General features: G+C 43.9%; 1 protein-coding gene across 2 annotated transcripts in view; it reads left to right on the forward strand.

Moving 5' to 3' along the window:
* gnas (GNAS complex locus) overlaps window positions 1-19,512 on the forward strand; it is a 69,462-nt gene that overhangs the window by 46,728 nt on the left and 3,222 nt on the right. For both annotated transcript variants that reach the window (XM_042341705.1, XM_042341706.1), the window contains exons 6-10: window positions 12,511-12,565; window positions 14,674-14,747; window positions 15,646-15,704; window positions 17,887-18,007; window positions 18,514-18,644. In XM_042341705.1, the coding sequence (XP_042197639.1) occupies window positions 12,511-12,565; window positions 14,674-14,747; window positions 15,646-15,704; window positions 17,887-18,007; window positions 18,514-18,644 (440 nt within the window). The remainder of the gene's footprint in view (window positions 1-12,510; window positions 12,566-14,673; window positions 14,748-15,645; window positions 15,705-17,886; window positions 18,008-18,513; window positions 18,645-19,512) is intronic.

Below are 19,512 nucleotides of genomic sequence, written 5' to 3' on the forward strand. Positions count from 1 at the left end.
TTATATGTGTGTGCATGCACCGGATGGAGTCTGCTGCAAGGAACGCACACCTTCTGGTGCTTCCCAGCTCCAGGCATGGTCTCAGTGTTCCTCGCGTGGGTGCTCCATCCACTGTGTGTGGTTGGTACAATTGTTCAGGCCTGGCTGAGGCTGTACACATCTGTCTTAACATCTGTCAGAAGGTCTGGAGATGGGAGAGCCAGAATGTGCCAATAGCTTCTACGCCGCACCAGGAGCTGAAAGCCAGGACAAGCTCCATTCTTACAAAGGGTTGCGGTTCTTTGGCTACCTCATGCTTCACCAATATTGTGTCGGTACTTTTTTAAAAAAAAAGTAACTTCCTAGTTCACCACAGATCTCACTTTCTCATCCTGTCAGTCACATCCACATGTTCCCAGCTTTGTCCGATTGGGTCATCAACTTAAAATACTCTCAAACGTGCGGGAACAGTGGAAACTATGCGGGCTGAATTTTGTTCACAGGGACCATATTAAAATGAGAATGTCACTTTGTGCAGTAGTTTTGCTTTTTGGCTAGCGGAGTGAGAATGATGGGAAATAACTCTGTTTGGATCCTTTTAGTTTTTGGCAAGCAATGATTTTTCCAATTTGGCTTCCCTAATTCCCAGAAGAGAATATTCAGTGCAGACGGACATTATTGCCAACACTGATTCAATTTGGATCATTTTGATAACAAAGAAAAATGGTGTGTATGTGTGAGAGGGTGGGGGGGAGGGGGAGGATGGCTAGCTTTTGAGTTTAAACCGGGCCACATACAGTTAAGATTTGAGGAATGGTATGTTTGGATTCCTGTTCGAATCCACACGATTTTAAGCCCTTGTCTTATTCATGTGAATGGTGGTTTTGAAGTGAATGCTGGACTTGCGTGTCCATGATAGCAATCCATTGAATAGGGTGAGGAATGCATCATTAAGGAAGAACTGGTTATGCACTGGTCTTGCAGGCTAATGGAAGAAATACTTTTTTTTAAAACAAAATATATTTATTTATTGATAAAGTATAAATTTAAACTTGGATCGAAAAATTCCCGTGACAGAAAAGAACGTAACACACACACTATCCTGATGCAGTACACCACTGACTCGCCCCCTTGTGGTGGGAGCGGGGCCTCGGCACACGCATTTCGGGTGGATGGACCAAGGGGTCTTGGCCTTGGGGTTCTGCTGTTCTTTACAGGCACAGTTACTGGGTGGGTTTTGTCCCCCTCTCTGCCTGTTCCCTCCTGATGGGGAGACACAGACAGGTTTACAATTCACCCAATGTGAACACATTTGTGGGACGCTCTTTAGCGACAGCACAAATGTCCCTGTGTGCACTACATTCATGTGCGTTTGCATCCCATACACCCGTTAAGGCGATCTTTCTGTCTGCGGCTGGCACCTCAGTCCACGCCACGCGGATTACACCGCTTGGGGACGCCATATTTTTTATTTTTTGAAAATCCATTTTCTTAAAGGAAATCAGCCTTGCAAACACAATCTTACATTTGCTGTAGCACTTTATCAAATCATTGTCAACAACTCAATACTTTACAGGTTTTTACTGTAAAGTAGTGACTATTTGTGAGCAGAATAGGGAATGAGGTACGGGGCAGGTGGTGCTTTGAGCACATTTTAAGAGGCAATTGGATATATAAATTGGAGAGGAAGGGTATTAGGCCACTGGAGAAAGAAGGAAAAAGGGATAGATTGTTTAATTGGAGCAAATGTCCTTAATGGGTTGAATGTCATGCTATTGTCATCGATTTCTCTGGTTTTGTACTTAAATAGCAGAATTGTGCTGCTAGAAACTATTAGTGTTCTGTGAATCCAAAGCACTTAAAATATAAAAAAGTTTCATCGTGACTATTTGGATATCCTGCGTTTCTGATACAATACATTGGTGATTTTACATGTTATAAAAGCATATTTAGGGGGGCTGCAACGCTGTGTTGAGGTGTGAGGTTGGATCAGTTAATGTGTCAGTGAATTGAATCATATTTGCAAGTCTTTGTCACTTGTTGCATAAGTGTCTTGCACTGAGGTTGTTAAAGGAGATGATGTCCTTCGGATGAGACCAAACCGAGGAGGCAAGGTTCTGTCTGGTTGTCTAACGGAAGGGAAGGAATTGGGGAGAGAAATGTCACAGGTCCCGTGTCACTATTCATAAAGAAAAGTGACATTGTGATGCGGTAAGATGTTATACAAGGGAGTTTCTCCTTGTCTTCCTGCCATTTTTTTAAAACAAATAGTCATTCACTCCAAAGCTGTTTTTGGGAGATCGCTTTGCATACATTGGCTGTTGTGTTCGACTACAAATAGTCACTGCACTTTATAATAAATCATGTCAAGCGCGTTCACTTCAACAATGTCATAAATCATAAACATTATCAAATGCAAGGATTATTTTTATTAGGATCTTGCTGATGCACATGAGAGATGGTGGGATTTTCTCTGAGTGACATTGATGAAAAAGTAAGCCTGTTGCTTTTGAAGAATGTTGATCAAGTGATTGTTAGTTTCCATAGTTGCGGTTTTTGTCACCAAATCACTTTCACCAAATAGTATTTAGTAAATCAAAGATCAATGTATGCTGAAACTTCTTGGTGACATCATCCGCAGACATGGGGTCAACTTCCACATGTATGTGGCTGACACTCAACTCTACCTCTCCTCCTCCATCCTCGACTCCAGGACCACTGCTGTGCTGACAGAATGTCTGTCAGACATCAAGTCCTGAATGAGAGCTAACTTTAAGTTGAATGTTAACAAGACCGAGGCTCTCCTGATTGGCTCCGATCAGTACCTCCTCACCTCAGGCGTTGACAGCATCACCTCCATGGTTGCACACTCCACCTTACTAAGCCAGTCCGGAATCTTGGGGTCTTGTTTGACCCTCAACTATCCTTTCTACCCCACATCTGTGCCATGACCCGCTTTGCCTTCCCCCACCTCTGCAACTTCGCCCGGCTCCGACACTCTCACACCGCAAGCCACCGAAACCCTCAGACTTGCCTTCATTACATCGCGGCTCGACTACACAAACTCACAGCTTGTCGGCCTCCCCAACTCCTCCCTCCACAGGCTGCAGATCATCCAGATCTCTGCAACCCGTGTCCTATCCCGCACCAGGCTCCGTGACCCTATCACCCTCATCCTTGCCCAACTCCACTGGCTTCCCATCACACAGAGGTTACAGTTGAAGATCCTGGTCTTCACCTTCAAAGCCCTCCACAGACTTGCTCCACTCTACCTCTACGACCTCCTAACCCCCTACCACCCTGATCGCTTTCTCCACTAAGCGAGCTCCGGCCTGCTTCACATCCCCCGCCTTGTCCGCCCCACTATTAGCAGGTGGACCTTCCGCCGCTCTGCACGCACCCTCTGGAACTCCATCCCGCAGTCCCTCCATCTCACTCCCTCCCTCGCCACCTTCAAGACCCACCTCAAGACCCTCTTCTTCGACCGTGCTTTCGAACTCCCTGCTTCCCCCACCCCGACCCCTAGCTCGGGTCTGTAACTCTGTCTGTCCAGCACCTTGGGACGTCCCCCGACATAAAAGGCGCTTTACAAATATAATTTTGTTGTTGAAGCAGGACAGACCACCAATGCTGTTATTAAGGTAATAGAGAAGCATAGCTTCCATAAAATGGCCACTTAACCATTGAGTTTTGCTCAGCATATTTTTAATGGAATTTGTTTAGTGTTGTAACGTATGCAATATTAATATAATAATCCTTACATTTGATATAGTGCCTCATCACATCATTGAGACGTTTCATAGCGCTTCACAGAATATATTGTAAAGTGGGTTGATTGACTGTATTTTGTGGGCGAAACATAGCTATAACCGGGCGAGTGCATCAGAAAATTATTGTTCAAAATGCGCAGTTTATAGTGGTTTCTATCCAAAAGGGATGTGTTGAGATTTGGCTGACAACTGTTTAATGTAATTAATGTCTCTTTCACAATGGTGTACTTTGCTTATGGAGACCTGGCTTGTTGGCATGTAGTGGGGAAAAACTCCCTTTTTAAAATAAATTGCTTCAATGGAAATGCTACCATTTGTCTTCCTAGTTGCAACAGCAACTTTCTCTTCATGCAGTGGAGTGTCTCAGTGCTGATGTCAACGGTGGTAATGTCAACTTTGAATCTAAAAAGACGGGAATGTGGATGGCTAATGGGGGTCCAACTCCAGGTTACATTACACCGGTGCTGTACAGACAAATTTAACCCTGAACATCAAATGGAAACAACACTCAGGTAATGGTGCATCTGCAAGAGTACCAGAGACGAGCTGGTGTTACCCGCAACAAGCTTTTTAAAAAGGTTCCATTTTCTAGACTAGGTATGAATGTATCATAAAGCTGGGGGTCAATCCCGGATACGAGGTTGGTGCGAAGTTGTGAGGAGGGCAGGGACTGTTGTGGGGAGCTGATCGTTTTCTGAGAACCTGTTCAGAATCTCAACTGGTGTGCCAGCTTTCTGCGTTAATCAATCTCCCAGGAGCAGTTTCTTCACTGCTAACCCTGCCTCCATGATCTAACTACAAAGATACAACAGGCAGAACTCCTGGAAGCCTTTTCAGACAGTCTGTTTTCTGTTTGTTGGGCTGGGCTGGCCCGGTTCCAGCTGTGTCTCACAAGATTTGGTGCTGATAGCCTATTTATAGCTCCTGTGGTTCCATCTCCATGGCAATCTAGCCAGAGGCCAGGGTGGCTGTGAGCTATTTTTGGCATGTGCTGTAATGTTTAACTGATTTGGAAAGTTAGTGTGCACTGAATCAAGCAAACTTGAAAAAGAAAAGCAGTATTGTGTGGATTGTAAAATGGCCATCGGATCTCTGTGCAGCACATTCTGTATTTTGTTTCAAATCTATACAAATGTAAGCACCAAGCGCTGTAGGATAGGATTCATTTTGTCCTTACGATGTGTGTTATGTAATATATGGTCTGCAACGACTGTACAGTGCATGTGGTCAACCCATTGTGTGAAACCATGTAGTAACTGGCAAGCTTTATAAATCTTCCAACCATTCTGATCAAGTTGTTCTTGATTCCCTAAAATAAATTAAGAACCTAATTCATTGCTGCGTTCCCAAATAATCTGTCTATACTGTAACTACAACTTTCATAGCCCTGAAGACGATTTATAAACCAAAACCTACAATACCGGAACATTTTTTAGTTTTAACCGTATGCTTAAAATCAAACTGCGGGTTTCACATCTTACTGTTTTATGTACACTCAAAGCACAGAAATTCCTTTGCTTTGTGTTATTCCGGCCTTATATGGTTCTGTAACCTTGATTATGTCACGATGGTTCCAAATATATATAATCCTAGTTTTTGAGCTTTTCTGACGGACTGAGGGTTGAAGGCGGTCGCTCTGCCACCCAGCGGCTGAAACCAGGTGGTGCAATTCAATTATGTGGACAAAAAGCAAATCAATGTGCAATGGTTATAAAAGCTTGTGTGTAAAAATCAAAGGAAAGGGGGCTGCGTCTCAAGACTGCACTGCTCATTTCTTTGTGCCTTGTAAAGATATCTAAAACAGCATCAAACCCTTATAGTTGGATTCAGCTTTGATAATGCTTTTGGTAAAATAAAATGGAACTCCACGTCTTTTAACTTATTTTTTTTCCTAAAGATAAATTGGTAACTATTCTAATAGCAAGGCTAGTGTTAACCCCATCAATCAGAAACTCCAGGATGATCATTTCCACATCTTCTATACTACTTGGGGGTTATTACTCTAACCACAAACATCAGTGTATTCCATTGTCCTTGTTCATTTCGTGTGGACTCATCCCTATGACATCCAACACTGTTCCTCACAGCGGGTACTCTAGATTTTGTGTGAAACAGTTAATCTGCAGAATCAAATCAGCTGGCTTGATTAACAAGTCACAGAAAAAACAAAGCGTTGACTGTACATTCGCCTCCCTAAGTATCTTTTAGCTCAAGATAAATATCCAGTTTTACTGGTGCAAAATGTTCAAAACCTGGTGGACTTGATGAGGTGTTTCCCTCAACCCTCCACCAGCCCTGAGGGTGGTCTGCAGTCATCATGGTGATCTCTGGCCATCCACTTTATTTCAGAATTCTTCTTGGCAACTGAAGTATTTATTTTGTAAAACCAGAGTAAAAGAAAATCTATGGGGAAAGAGCGGGGAGTGGGATTGATTGGGTAGCTCTTCCAAAGCACAGGCCCAATGGGCCAAATGGTCTCCTTCTGTGCTCTAGTATTCTATGATTCTATGATCTTGGGAGTGACTTCTGAGTCCTGACATAAACCTGAACTGCAAGGTTGCAGGGAGATTCACATTTTTGTCATTTGATGCCCTGTGCTTAATATTAAAGGGCAGTCAACTGGAATGGTTCTCTTCTCTCCCTCTCCTCGGAAGACAGGAAATAAATACAATTTAGAAAATATGAGGTTTACTAGTGGACACCCAACGTATGTGGTGACATGTTGGGTGATGCCTGATCTCCTAAGCGGCACTGTGCAGCACAGTTGTGCGGGATTGATGTTTGCACAAATCTACTATGATACTAAGTGACCGTGATCTTTAACGTTTGCGATGTATAATCTCTTTTCAGACTGTGCTAAGCACATGGGGTGGGGGGGGTTAATCTGGGAAGCATCTTAAATCTTTATTTCTAGGGGCTGAGAGGCTGAAGGCCCGGCCACTCTACCATCAGTGGCCGGGCCTTCAGCCTCTCAGCCCCTAGGCTCTGGAACTACATCCCCCAGTGCCTTCGCCTTGCATCCTCCCTTTCCTCCTTCAAGGCCGGTCTCAATACCTTTCTCTTCGACCATGCCTTCAGCTCCCCTCTCGACTCTCTACCCCCTCCTCGCTCCCTCCCCTCACCCTGACCATTTCCCCCCACCTCTGGTCCCGACCCAACTGTCCAGCGCCTTGGGACATCCTCCCGACGTGAAAGGTGCTCTATAAATGAAATCTTGTTGTTGTTGTTTTCTTTGATAAAATGTACTATTTAACAACAAAATTACATTTGTAAAGCTGCTTTCACATCAGGAGGATGTTCCAAGGCGTTGAACGGTCGGGAATCAGGACCCGAGCGTGGGCGGCAGAGTTGGGATGAGGGAGGACAGAGGGGTAGGAGGGTAGCTGAAGGCACAGTTGAAAAGGAGGGTATTGAATCGTGCCTTGAAGGAGGCAAGGGTGGGAGCAAGGCAAAGGGACTGTGGGGTGGAGTTCCAGAGGGCGTGGCTAGACAGGCTATTAGCCCGGCCGCTGATGGTAGGGTGGGTTTGGAGGGAGACATGAGCAAGCTGGAGCCTGCAGAACAGAGGAAGCGGACTGGTTGATAGGGGATCAGCTGGTCGGAGAGATAGGTGGGAGCAAGACTGTGTAAGGCCTTGAAAGTGAGGACGAGGATTTTGAATTCTATCATCTGAGGGATGAGGAGCCAGTGGAGCCGGGTCGTTGGTGAGTGTGATGGGTCACGGAGCCTGGTACACGAGCTTCAGAGTTTTGGATGATCCGCAGCTTGTGGAAGGAAGAGTTGGGGAGGCCGACAAGGAGTGCATTTCCCTAGTTGAGCCTTGAGGTGACGAATAAGTGTATGAGGGTTTTGGAGGGATGAGGCACTGGTACAGTCAGGCAATGTTGTGGAGGTGGGGGAAGGCAGAGCAGGTCATGGCATGGATATGGGGGAGAAAGGACAATTGAGGGTCAAATTAGATGCCCAGGTTTCTGACGGGCTTGGTGTGGTGGAGTGTGCATCCGTAGATTCTGTTGCTGCCAGAGTCTGAGATGTGGAGGCGCTGGCACGAGCCAATCAGGAGAGCCTTGCTGTCATTCAACTGTAGAAAATTGGCTCTCATCCAGGACTTGATGTCTGACAGACAGTCCGTCAGGACGTCAGTTGTCCTGGAATCGAGGGTGGAGGCAGAGAGATAAAGTTGGGTGTCCTCTGCGTACATGTGGAAGTTGACCCCATGTAGGTGGATGATGTCACCAAGGAGGAGCATGTAGAAATTGAAGAGAAGGGGACCGAGGACTGAGTCCTGAGGAACACCACACAAGACTGTGAGCGGGCTGGAAGAGAAACCCTTGGCGGACACAAATTGGAGATGGTGTGAGAGATAAAACCTGAACCATTCAAGGACAGGACCTTAAAGGTTAGGTGAGAGGAGAGATAATGGAGGAGAATGGAGTGGTTCACAGTATCGAAGACAGCAGAGAGATCAAGGAGGACAAGGAAGCAGAGGGAGCCCTGGTCACAGATGGACAAGATGTTGTTTGTAACCTTGACCAGAGCAGTTTCCGTGCTGTGAGCAGCACAAAAACACGATTGGAGGGGCATGTGAAGGGAGAGGAAGGAGCGAAGCTGGGAAACAATGACTCTTTCAAGGACCTTGGAAAGAAAAAGGGAGTTTGGAGATGGGCCAGTAGTTAAAAAGCAGGGTTGGGCCTGGAAAGGTTTTTTCAGGATGGGGGTGATTATAGCTGTTTTTAGGGGGAGTGGAAATGGTGTCAGATGATTAGGAGAGATTGATGGTGTAGAGGGGTGAAGAGGTGGAGCTGGTAGGTAAGGAGAGTGGTGGGTATGAGGTCAAGGGAGTAGGTGGTGTGTTTCATGCTGGATATAGTGGTGATGAGAGAGGAGGGGGAGACAAGTTCAAAAATTTGGAGGGAGGGATCGGTAGGAGTCGGAGTGTGTGGGAGAGAATGGCAGTTGGGAGGGCGGAGGAAGCTGAACAGATCCCTCGATTTTGGACTCGAGAAAATCCAGCATCTCCTCACAGTCAGAGCTTGAGGAAAGAATGGGCAAGACGTGGGAGGGTGGACGGAAGAGCCAGTTGGTGGTGGAGAATAAGTGCCTGGGCTTATCCTTGGACTCCAAGATTATCTTGGAGTAGAAGGACGATTTTACAGAGGCGAGGTCGGAGTGGTATGTTTTGATGTGGTCCAGCCAAATCTGCCGGTGGACCGTTAGATCAGATTTGAGCCATGTATGTTCGGCAGCCCACACATGACCCTTGAGGGAGTGGAGGACTGGTGTACCAGGGAACAAGTTGAGCTGCTTTCTCTTCCTGCCCTCTCGCAACTGAATCAGTGGTGATAAGGAGGGCCAGGAGGATTGTCATAATGAGGGCACTTATGGCAACTGTTCATGATCCTGTTTTTTTAAGGTTGTTTCCGTCTAGGCGATGGGGAGCAGGTAAGATCACTCAGGGATCCACATGGGTGGGGGGAGGGCATGGAGCATAGGCTGAAATCTAGCCAAGTCTGTTCAACCGATCGTCTTCAATTCCCTTGTTTGTATCCCAGTGGAAGCTGCCCCACATTCCGGTTTTGTGATATCCCCTTCAATGTCTCAACCTTTCCTATTGCAGCATTTTGTCTACTCACTTCTCTACCTCCCGCCCACCACCCCATGCACACACTTTGTTTCTGTTTGTCCTGTGTATGGCTAGCTCAGTGTCTCGTTTATGTGTGTGTGTCTCTACCTCTCTCTCTGTTTCTATTTGTTCAGTGTGTGGATGTCTGTCTGTGTGACTCTCTCGTCTGTCTGTCTCTCTCTCTTCCTCTTGTGTAATGTTCCGTGTGTTCTGTGAAGCGCTTTGGGACGTCCTCCCGACGTGAAAAGCGCTATATCAAATGCAAGGATTATTATTATTATTATTAATGTACCTCTTGTCTTTGTCTGTCTGCCTGTCTCTCTTCTGGTGTGTGACTGTTTGCCTCTCTTTGTTGTGTGTGCACGTCTGTTTACTTGTCTCTCTCTCGTGTGTCTGTCTTCCTGTCTCTTGCCTGTTCCATGTGTATGTCTGCCCGTCTGTCTTTCTCGTGTGTGTCTATCTGCTTTTCTCTGTTGTGTGTGTCTCTCTTGTGATGAAAAGTGACTGTGTGGAGTGGTAATTGTGTAGTGTGTGGTCAGACTCGAAAACAAATCCTTGCATTCGATATCGTGTCTTATTAGGCTGTCGAGACGTCCAACGGCACTTCACAGGGTTTTTACTGAAGTGTTGTGACTGTGGGCAAACACAGCAGCCAACCCATGCATCTGTTGAACAAAAGTGTGCTGATTAACCTTCAATTTGTAGCTGATCTCAGTAAATAGGCTTGCCTACATACGAATAGGTTTGCCTACAGTCATATCCTGCAAAGTGCTTTGAGATGACTTCATGTGTTGCGGTGGTACATCAACTAGTAGGATTATTTATAGCAAGTTTCAGGTCTGAACTGTGCAAGACATTCCGGTACTCACTGGGGAGGGAAGTGTGTTCTTCCCTCCCATTATTCAAAGACTTGTCTGTTGAGCTGTTGAGATTTAAGTGTAGAATTTTTGTGCGTGAAATGTGGCAGCCAATTGCACACAGCGGTGTCCAACAAACAGTCGTGGATTGATTGACCATATTGTTATTATTCATTTATTTTTTGAAGAGATCATTACCCCGGAAAAGCAATCCGCCAGTCGACTAACAACCAGGATCCTACTTATTACTAGGATAACAGAGGCGTGTCGAGTCAGGAAGCTTTCCTAACGTTTTGCCACGCCTGGGAATCAAACCCCGTCCTCTTTCTTGTGAAGCGAGTGCTCTAACCAATATGATATAGGATACCAAAACATTAACTGATATTCTCCTCCAGATACTTACCATCCAGTTGTGCATTTTCATTTTTCTATATTTAATCCTCTATTGTATAATCACATCTATTCTAGGGGATCCCCAACAGTTTCCTCTTTGACGTTGGTATGCACAGACAGGATGTGGCATATGGGCTTGAATATTCCCACTGGTCTCAACTTCCTTTCAAACCCCAACCTTTTTCTGATTTATCTGCATTAGAAACGTTAATTGGGTGTTTCAGGCTTTCCTGGTTGACCACCCCTGCCTCCCTGTCAGAAAACAGCATTCAGTATGGCACAGAAGCATTCTAACTTGCACAGGGATTACTGCGGGGAATAAGTAATAGGTGATGTATCACTGTTTAGTTGAGCCTTGTGATCTGTACCAAATATACCAGTGAGGTGTGCAATGCCCATAAGTACGTTCAGGCAAGTTTTAAAACAGCGGTGGCCAACCTTTATGGTCGTCCGACAAAATAAATGTCCTCGAATTGAATAGCTCTTGATTTTTTGCCAAATCAAAAATATTCAATCAAGAAAAACATGGAAACACACCATCAATCACCATGGACTTATCTCGGCTCGTGGGAATATTTGGGGGAGGAGGCAGGTTTCACGAACATCTCACCCCCTGCTGACCAGTGTGTGAAATTGCATTACAGATACACTTGAATCTATTCTGCTCACCCATAGAGTTTCACTGATGAAAGCTTTCTGTAACTTGCGGGCAGTGCTGATATTTAAGTCCTCAAATCATAAAATACAGAGCAAGGAATACATTTTACTGATCAACATCTGATGATCTTATCAATGAGGTTGTTTCACATCCTCCCAACAACCAGCCCATTGTGATTACTGAATCTCTCTATGCAGGACTCTATTCAGGCAACTGTGCGGTGCTTTGAAGTCCAAATTTTACATACTTGTCAAATAAGCAATGCATAGTTTAGTTCTTAGTAATCCACAACATTAAAAAAGACTAAAAAGTACCTATCACATGGTATTGTGCACCCTCAGGCTGTTATCCTCTATTGCTCTTTCGCCCACGTCTCTCTGTTTCAATTGTGATCTGTTGTATACAAAATGGTGAACTTTTTGCAACTTCAGTGATCCATGAACACAATTCTAAAACTCTGGTCTAACTGGTAACAGGTTTTAGTCAAGGGCACAAGTTTTTGATCATGACAAAAGGAATTGAAGGGAGGTTACAAAATTGTTTTTACATTGAGCGTGCTTGGAATGTGGAATTGTCTGCCACAAAACATAGTTAAAATTTGTTAACTCGATGCTTTGGGAGGTGGAACATTTAAGGACATGAGAGAGCAAGCAGCAATGTGGGATTAGGGTAGCACCTTAAACACCAGGATGCACTCGGTGGGCTGAACAGCCTGTTTTTCACTGCTGACATTTTATGAAGGGGCTCGCACTGATTACAAACCTGCAGCATTGTTGGGGTGGAGGTATCCTGCTGGCCAGGAACTAAAGCAGAAGGCCAGATATTCGCCATTGTCCGTGTTTTATTTGTTGAACTCAGCCCGCCTACAATGACAATTGGCAAGGTTGCTGACAGCATTACAAAGAAGCTGGTGCAATCCTGATCAGTATTTTGCACACATTATTAGGATGACTCATCACCTTGTCAGGAGGACAGGGATCCTCATCACCACCGCAACTGGCAAAGCACTCATATTACCTTGTAGCAGTTTAAATTTTACTTGTGGCATTAAGTCCCCATTTTGGTCCCACAGCCCTCGAATCAATCCTGGCCCTCAACTTTGTCTCTTTAGTGTCAGCCAATGGACAGGAGAGCACAGCTTAAATTCTGTCGGTTTGCTTGTATCCAAACTTGCCTCTGTCCATTCTCAGTGTTCATCTGTGCTCATTCGTATATATTTCTCTTTTTCAGCTTTCTAGACCGGATCGACATAGTCAAACAGATGGACTACATACCTCCAGACCAGGTATGGGTTCTATTTTAGTTCTTTCTTGCACCACTCCTAACTGGCATACCATGCTTAACTGGCAACTCAGTGGTCGACAATCATTCTGGGCGGGCTCCTCCTACAGTCTGTATCCAACTGACTTCTTACAGATTGATTGTTTTATATTGGCCACTACTTAAAGAGCAAAACGTTGATACATAAGCCCAATCGAACTGGGCCCGAAATGGAAAAGTTGAAGAAAAAAAAATGTCTGCAGACCCACTCATGCATGTGTAGACTCCTGCTGGTCACTCCTATCACACGCACACAGTGGTCCGGCTAACCGTGGTCTTAATGCAGAGGGTTTGCATGATGAACAATGTCGTCTATAGTCACGTGGTTGTTGAGGCTTCTCCTCCCTGCTCAATGAGTTCCCCACCCCAACAAGTCTTTCTGAAACTGTTTAACACTCGTCCTATGTAAACGATGCTGTATAAATGTTGTAACAATAACCCCGGGGAGCTTTGAACGTACTGTGTTCTAAGTAGAAGGGAAGTCTAAATGGCGAAGGGAAGAAATTGTCAGAGCATTGAACGATACTCACCTCTTTAGCTCTGGTGAATTTTACCACTGTTTGCATTCCTTATCACATAACTTGTGGCTTGTGTTTGTACATGTTCCTGATCTGAAGCTTGCTATAATAGTGCAAAGGTGACTGCTGCTATGAATAGCCACTGATTCTACTCTTTACCAGGAGTCTGCCACCAGGTGGTTTATATGTAAACAGCCCTGATCTATTTTTGGAACAGTAGTTGTCTGGGAAAATTTAACGTTGTGTTGCAGTTGATTAGATCAAGTGCAGCCTCCCTTTGAGTGGTTCCTGACCTGGAAGGGGAACATCCCTTTTACATTTGATTGTAAACTTTTAATTGTGCTCATCAGTATGGTGACCGCTAGAGAATAGATACAATTTCCCATTCAAGCACTAGTCATTAGCCAGAAAAATTATGAGTGATACAGCCCAACTAGTCTGTGCCAGTATTTATACTCCACAGACGCCCCCAGCCCTTCTAATCCCTTCTCCTTCATATGCAAATCTCAAATACATTGATGCTTTTTGCTTCTAGAAGCGAGTTCCACATTATCACCACCCTCTGAAGTTCTTCTGAAAACCCTATTAGATCAGGATAGACAAAGAGTAAAGCTCCCGCTCTGAAGTGAGTTGAAACTTTCCCAACACTTTTCAGCCAATGACTATTGACATCACACCCCTACCCTGACCTCACCTGGTGCAAGCTTCCAACTGTGGTCAGGCTTTCAGATAAGATTTGGAACCCTGGTATAGACACTCCTCACAGTTTCCAACCTGACTGAAATGAATGTAAAGCAAAAATTAAATGTGGGAGCTTCCTGGTTTGGTTAGTTTCGTGCTGCACTGTGTTTTACCCCCTGGAGATCTGTTTTGCTATGATCAGTGCAGATTTAACATATTTTAATGCACTGGAACAACTCATTTTATTTTAATGGAGATCTATTTTCAATACTGTTTCAAGTAATTGGTGCCAACAACATTAAAGTAAGCTCCGAGGCTCCCTTCAGGTGTGACATTCAGCTTGTTCATGGTGATGTGATTATCTTGACCATTTTACTAAACTTGGGGCAATTATTGAGGCTGTTTGATGTAGCCTCAAATGTTAGTATGGAATAAAGATTCAGATGAGCTAAGGGATATAATATAGTGAAGTAGATTTTACCTGTTAGCCTAAAGCCCCATCTTAAGTCCTACGTCTTCAACCACCTCGCCCTCACCATTGCTGTGCAGTACTACCAAGATACTATAATGCAAGTTGTAAAATGGCTGCAGTACTGTGCTTGAAATTCTAGCCATGTTTGGTTGATCCACTAACATCTGCCATCGAGCTGTTATCTATCATGTTGCTGTTTGGAAACAATGACTGCTCCCGGTGCTGTATATCTCCAGATATAGACAAACGAGCCCGTTCAAAGCAGAAACAAGTACTTCTCATTCATCTACAGATATCATAGTTTCTGCTTTGTTTGAAAAAAAAGTCTAAATTGAACTTGTGCCTTGTGCTTGGTTTTGAGGTCCTGACTCCCATTCACACTAATGTTCTCTCTGTTTGAAGGACCTTTTGCGATGCAGAGTCTTGACATCGGGAATTTTTGAAACCAGGTTTCAAGTCGAGAAAGTAAACTTTCAGTAAGTGTTGACTAATTGCTGAGCCTGCGCTGTGAGAATTCTGGTGTTCTAATCCAGACTTTGCTCTGCCTGCCAGACACAGATGTATGACCATTTGGTTTGATAGGGGAGATTCAGTATTTAAGGATATGCTGTTCCATCGGCTGTGATTGTGTACTCATTGTGCTGAGTGCAGTGCCCGGTCTGTGCCTTGCGGTGTGCAGAGACATTATTATTTATTAGCAAGTTAGCCTGAGTGCTCCAGTGTCACATGCCTGGAAACCGCTGATTTGATAGAAAGAAAACTTCAGGCATGAATACATCAATTATGAAATGTTTCATCCTAGATTTACTATTCCTGCAGAACTCCCTGTCACTGAGTAAGAAGCTGGGATGCCTGGTCCCTTTCTGTTATTCCCTCTTTTCTCAACTTTCTTATGTTTTGTTGCATGGTAGCATAGTTTCACTAATCACAGAAAGATTTTTAAGCCACAGTCTCTTTGTATTTGAGCCCCTACATATTTAATTAATGTTGCAATTTTTAAAATACCTTTTGAATCTTACTCATTCGACCCTGACATTTCCAAGATTATTTTCAATGCAAACAAAGCTCAAGTTGTTCTGCACTTTGAGACTTCCTTTTACATAAATACTCTTTTAACGCAGGTGGTTGATGTCCTTCATAAAATAAGCACCTCATCTTCGTGAAGCATCAAGTGTGTAATGAAATTGTTTAGGGAATCTTTTCATTGAAAAATGTTCTTTTAAAATAAAATATCAGTGACCAGAATAAATGCTTAATCACCAAAATCCTGAAATTTCGGTGACAAAACTGTAAAGCTCCCAGGTGTTAGTCAGCAATACCTTAAATATTTGTCTGTAAAAGAATCTGCCTGATTTGATCCCTTTTGTTCTGCAGCATGTTTGATGTTGGAGGCCAGCGAGATGAACGCAGGAAATGGATCCAATGTTTCAATGGTAAGGAGAGTATTTGAATGCAGTCGGTTCCTTGTTCAAGGAGTGTGGCTGTGACTACACATGGGAAGGTTATCGGGGGCTTTATACAGGGTAACAAACTGACAGCAGATCAGGAAATAGAAGAGGTTAATTGTTCAACCTTAACATGTGTCTCTTGCTTGGGTTTGATTGGGTCTGTGATCCGCTCTCGGCCAAGCAATTGGCGAGATGCTCCGAGACTGGCTACACGGTTCTTTTAGAACGATGGGACGTGCATTATCAAGAGATTCCATTGCTGCAGTAGCACAGCATCTGATCCCTTCCCCTCTCCATGGAACGTTTATAAATTAAGACTCCAAGGCCCATAGTAGAACTGTGTGTGATCAACCAATGACTCAGGAATTCAGCTGACAAAAGTGGTCTGGGAGAAACTAATACTATTAATTTGTATGACAATGAGCCTGCAATCACTGCCGTTATGAGATCAGGTGGCGGGATGTGTATTCTGGACTAACTGGCGCAGTCCCAGTCCCCAGCCAGCACTAAGTGCATCACTTTAGTACAGTTATTGCTTTTGTTGTGTCTCTTGCTCCTATGCCATTTGTAAAGCTTCTGTTCATGGAAAATCTATATTATGAGGATATAAATCAGAAAATAGTGAGTTTATGAACAAATTATAAATAAAATAATTGCATCAAAACTTGCTCATTTTCCATACGCTTAACTGTCCTGGTGGGTTTCCTTTAGATGTCCCTCCAGGGTAACTAACAAATATAACTTGCCTTTTTAGATGTTTGTGGTATCTTTTGCTGATTGGAGAGTAATTAAGATGTGTGGGTTGGAATTACAATCCGTTGTCGCAGGTTAGAATGGTTTGGGAGTTGAATTTGTGATAACAAGTCCCACTGTTTACATCAGGAAGCTCTATAAAAATACAGCCAGCATGGAGAGCAGTGGGGAACAAGGAGTTCCTGAAAGATAGACAAGTGAGAACCAGAGAGACAGAGCAGAAGAAAGGTAGCATGCAATCGAGGAACCAGCAGGGAAGAAAGTGAGTGTCAGCTGGAAGGCTCAGCAGGAGGATGTTGGGACAGGATATACCAGTAATGTTGTACATGATGGTGATACAGATATTTGAGATTCTGATCCATTCTATGTCTGTTATGTTTCTCCCACAAAATATACAGTCAGTTCACTTCACAGTATATTCTGAGAAGCGCTTTGAGGCGTCGCGAAGACGTAATAAGGCGCTATATGAAATGCAAGGATTATTATTGTAACCCTAGATTTTGAGTTATTGACCTGCAAAGCTCAGACTAATAACGTGCTGGGCTCGCACTAACGTGATGCTGGACTCAAAATGCACCACCACCATCTGGTTTTTCCCTCTTAACCCTCATTTTTTCCTTCCTCTATCCCTATAACTTTTTTTTCCTATACTTTCCTTCTGTTGAGTTACGATTCCATGGCAGTGGTTTCCCCTCCAGTAACTCACTCATATGGCCATCATTTATGTGTTATTCTTTATTGTGAGTGCCTGCATGCTATTTGACGGGTAGAGGTCAATCACAACTGAACCTCATTCTGTTCACCTATACACTTCTAGCAAGGTCACTCAATAGCTATCTGGATTGGGAAACCTTGGATAGTTTTATTTTACTTTCTCTTTCTTTGCCCTGAAAGGGAACCCATTTAGACTGCTGAAGGCAATGTGGCCCATCGTGTCTGTGTTACTCTATTAAGAACAATCCTTTCAGTCCTTTCCCCATATTCCTATAGTTCACTCCTTTTCAGGTATTCATCTTGTTTCCTCTTGAAAATTAATATTCTGCCTCAACTACTGTTCTGAGAGGGCATTCTTGCTCTGCTCGTTTGCTAACTGCCCCTTCTGTCTGCCACTGAGATCAGCCTCTCCGGGAATTGGATCTGGGATCTTTTGCTCTGCGAGCCTGAGCTTATGCACTGAGTAAACTTGCTGAGCCGTCTGGGGAGCTAGTTTAGCAGTATTTACGTGTGTGGTTGCACGCACAAACAATCACTAACTTGAATACATTGGTCACTGAAATTCAGCTAATGAATCGGGTTTAAAAACTGTTACGTCAATTTGTTTGATTATTACAGGTTAAATAATGTAGTTTTTAAATGAAGTTTTTTTTGAATGATTCACCTCTGATCTCTCACTCCACCTGCCTGTTGTGATCAGATGTCACTGCCATCATATTTGTGGTGGCCAGCAGCAGCTACAACATGGTCATCCGGGAGGACAATCAGACTAATCGGCTCCAAGAAGCACTCAACCTGTTCAAAAGCATCTGGAATAACAGGTGACTACAAATCGTCAATATTTGTCTTCCCATGGCAAGCTGTCTCCAGATTAGCGGTGTCTCTGTCAGGAGAACTGTTCGCTGTTCTCTTACGTTCACTTCATTTCTGATAGGTTAGATTTTATAAAACACTTTAAGACATCAACAATAATTTGCATAGCACTTTCAACAGAGTAGCGTCTGAGAGCTGAATAATGGAGTAATTTGACAGCAAGCCGGAAAGAAAGGGAGGGGACCACACTCATGTTTGCTTCATGTGAAAGGTGCGATATAAATGCTAATTATCATTGACACACAGCAGCTAGTCTTCAGCTAAGGGTCTGTACATTCTCATAGGCATCGTGTACAGCACTCACTTGTTTGTCACTGACAGTGTTTCAGAGGTTAATGAGTGAGTGATACGTGTTGTCCCTGTTGAAATTCTGCGCTATTAACTGGCCAAAATTAGCATGGAAACAAGATATTGGAACTTACACCCCTCTCTCTCTCTCTCTCTCTCTCTGTAGGTGGCTGCGGACCATTTCAGTCATCCTCTTCCTCAATAAACAGGATTTGCTAGCAGACAAAGTGCTGGCAGGAAAATCAAAAATTGAGGACTATTTTCCTGAGTTTGCTCGGTACACTACACCTGATGATGGTAAGTAGGTCTTCCTGTAGAATAGCTTCCTGTAGGATTAGATTTGTGATTGCACACACAAACAATCACTAACTTGAACACACTGGTCACTGAAATTGATTGAGTATCATTCAAAATACCTGCATTAGTCAGAGTCAAAGTTATTCACAGCATCAAAACAGGCTATTTGGTCTATCCGTACTGGTATATTTCCCCACTTGAGCCACCAAATTTACACTCTCCTGCTCGCTCCCCCACATCCTTTAATATTCCTCCTCTTCAAGCATCTTATCTCATTCCTCATCCTGCTACCTGATATTTGGGATTAACAATTATTGTGGTGGACCTTGCATCCTTGCATTTGTTACAGTGCCTTATCATGTCTTCGAGATGTCTCAAAGTGCTTCACCAAATATTGTAAAGTGAATTCACTATATTTTGCGGGCGAAATGAAGCAACCAGTTGCGCACAGCAGTGCCCCACAAACAGTCGTGGATTGAAGTGACCAATTTTTTTTTGAAGGAATTTTTACCCCCAGAAAAGTAATCCACCAATTGACTAATAACCAGGTTCCCACTTACTACTAGGTAAACAGAGGCGTGTGGAGTAAGAAAACTTGCCCAATATTTCTCCCTGCCAGGAATCAAACCCAGGCCTCTTGCTTGCGAGGCGAGTGCTCTAACCACTGAGCTACAGGACTCCACCAGAAGGAAAGTATTTCATTTGTCATTTTCTTTTACTCAATGTTCATTTGGAGCCCCTTTTACTACAAGTGACCTGTACTTGTTGACGACTGACACACAACCCATCAGTATCCTTAGGTTGTGGGTGCTTTCTCCTTTTTCCCCCATCATGTGCCCAATGTCTCCAATACCAGATGAACTGAAGG

This window comes from Callorhinchus milii, unplaced genomic scaffold, assembly GCF_018977255.1.
Source record: "Callorhinchus milii isolate IMCB2004 unplaced genomic scaffold, IMCB_Cmil_1.0 Scaffold18, whole genome shotgun sequence".
In the NCBI taxonomy this organism is placed as follows: Eukaryota; Metazoa; Chordata; class Chondrichthyes; order Chimaeriformes; family Callorhinchidae; genus Callorhinchus; species Callorhinchus milii.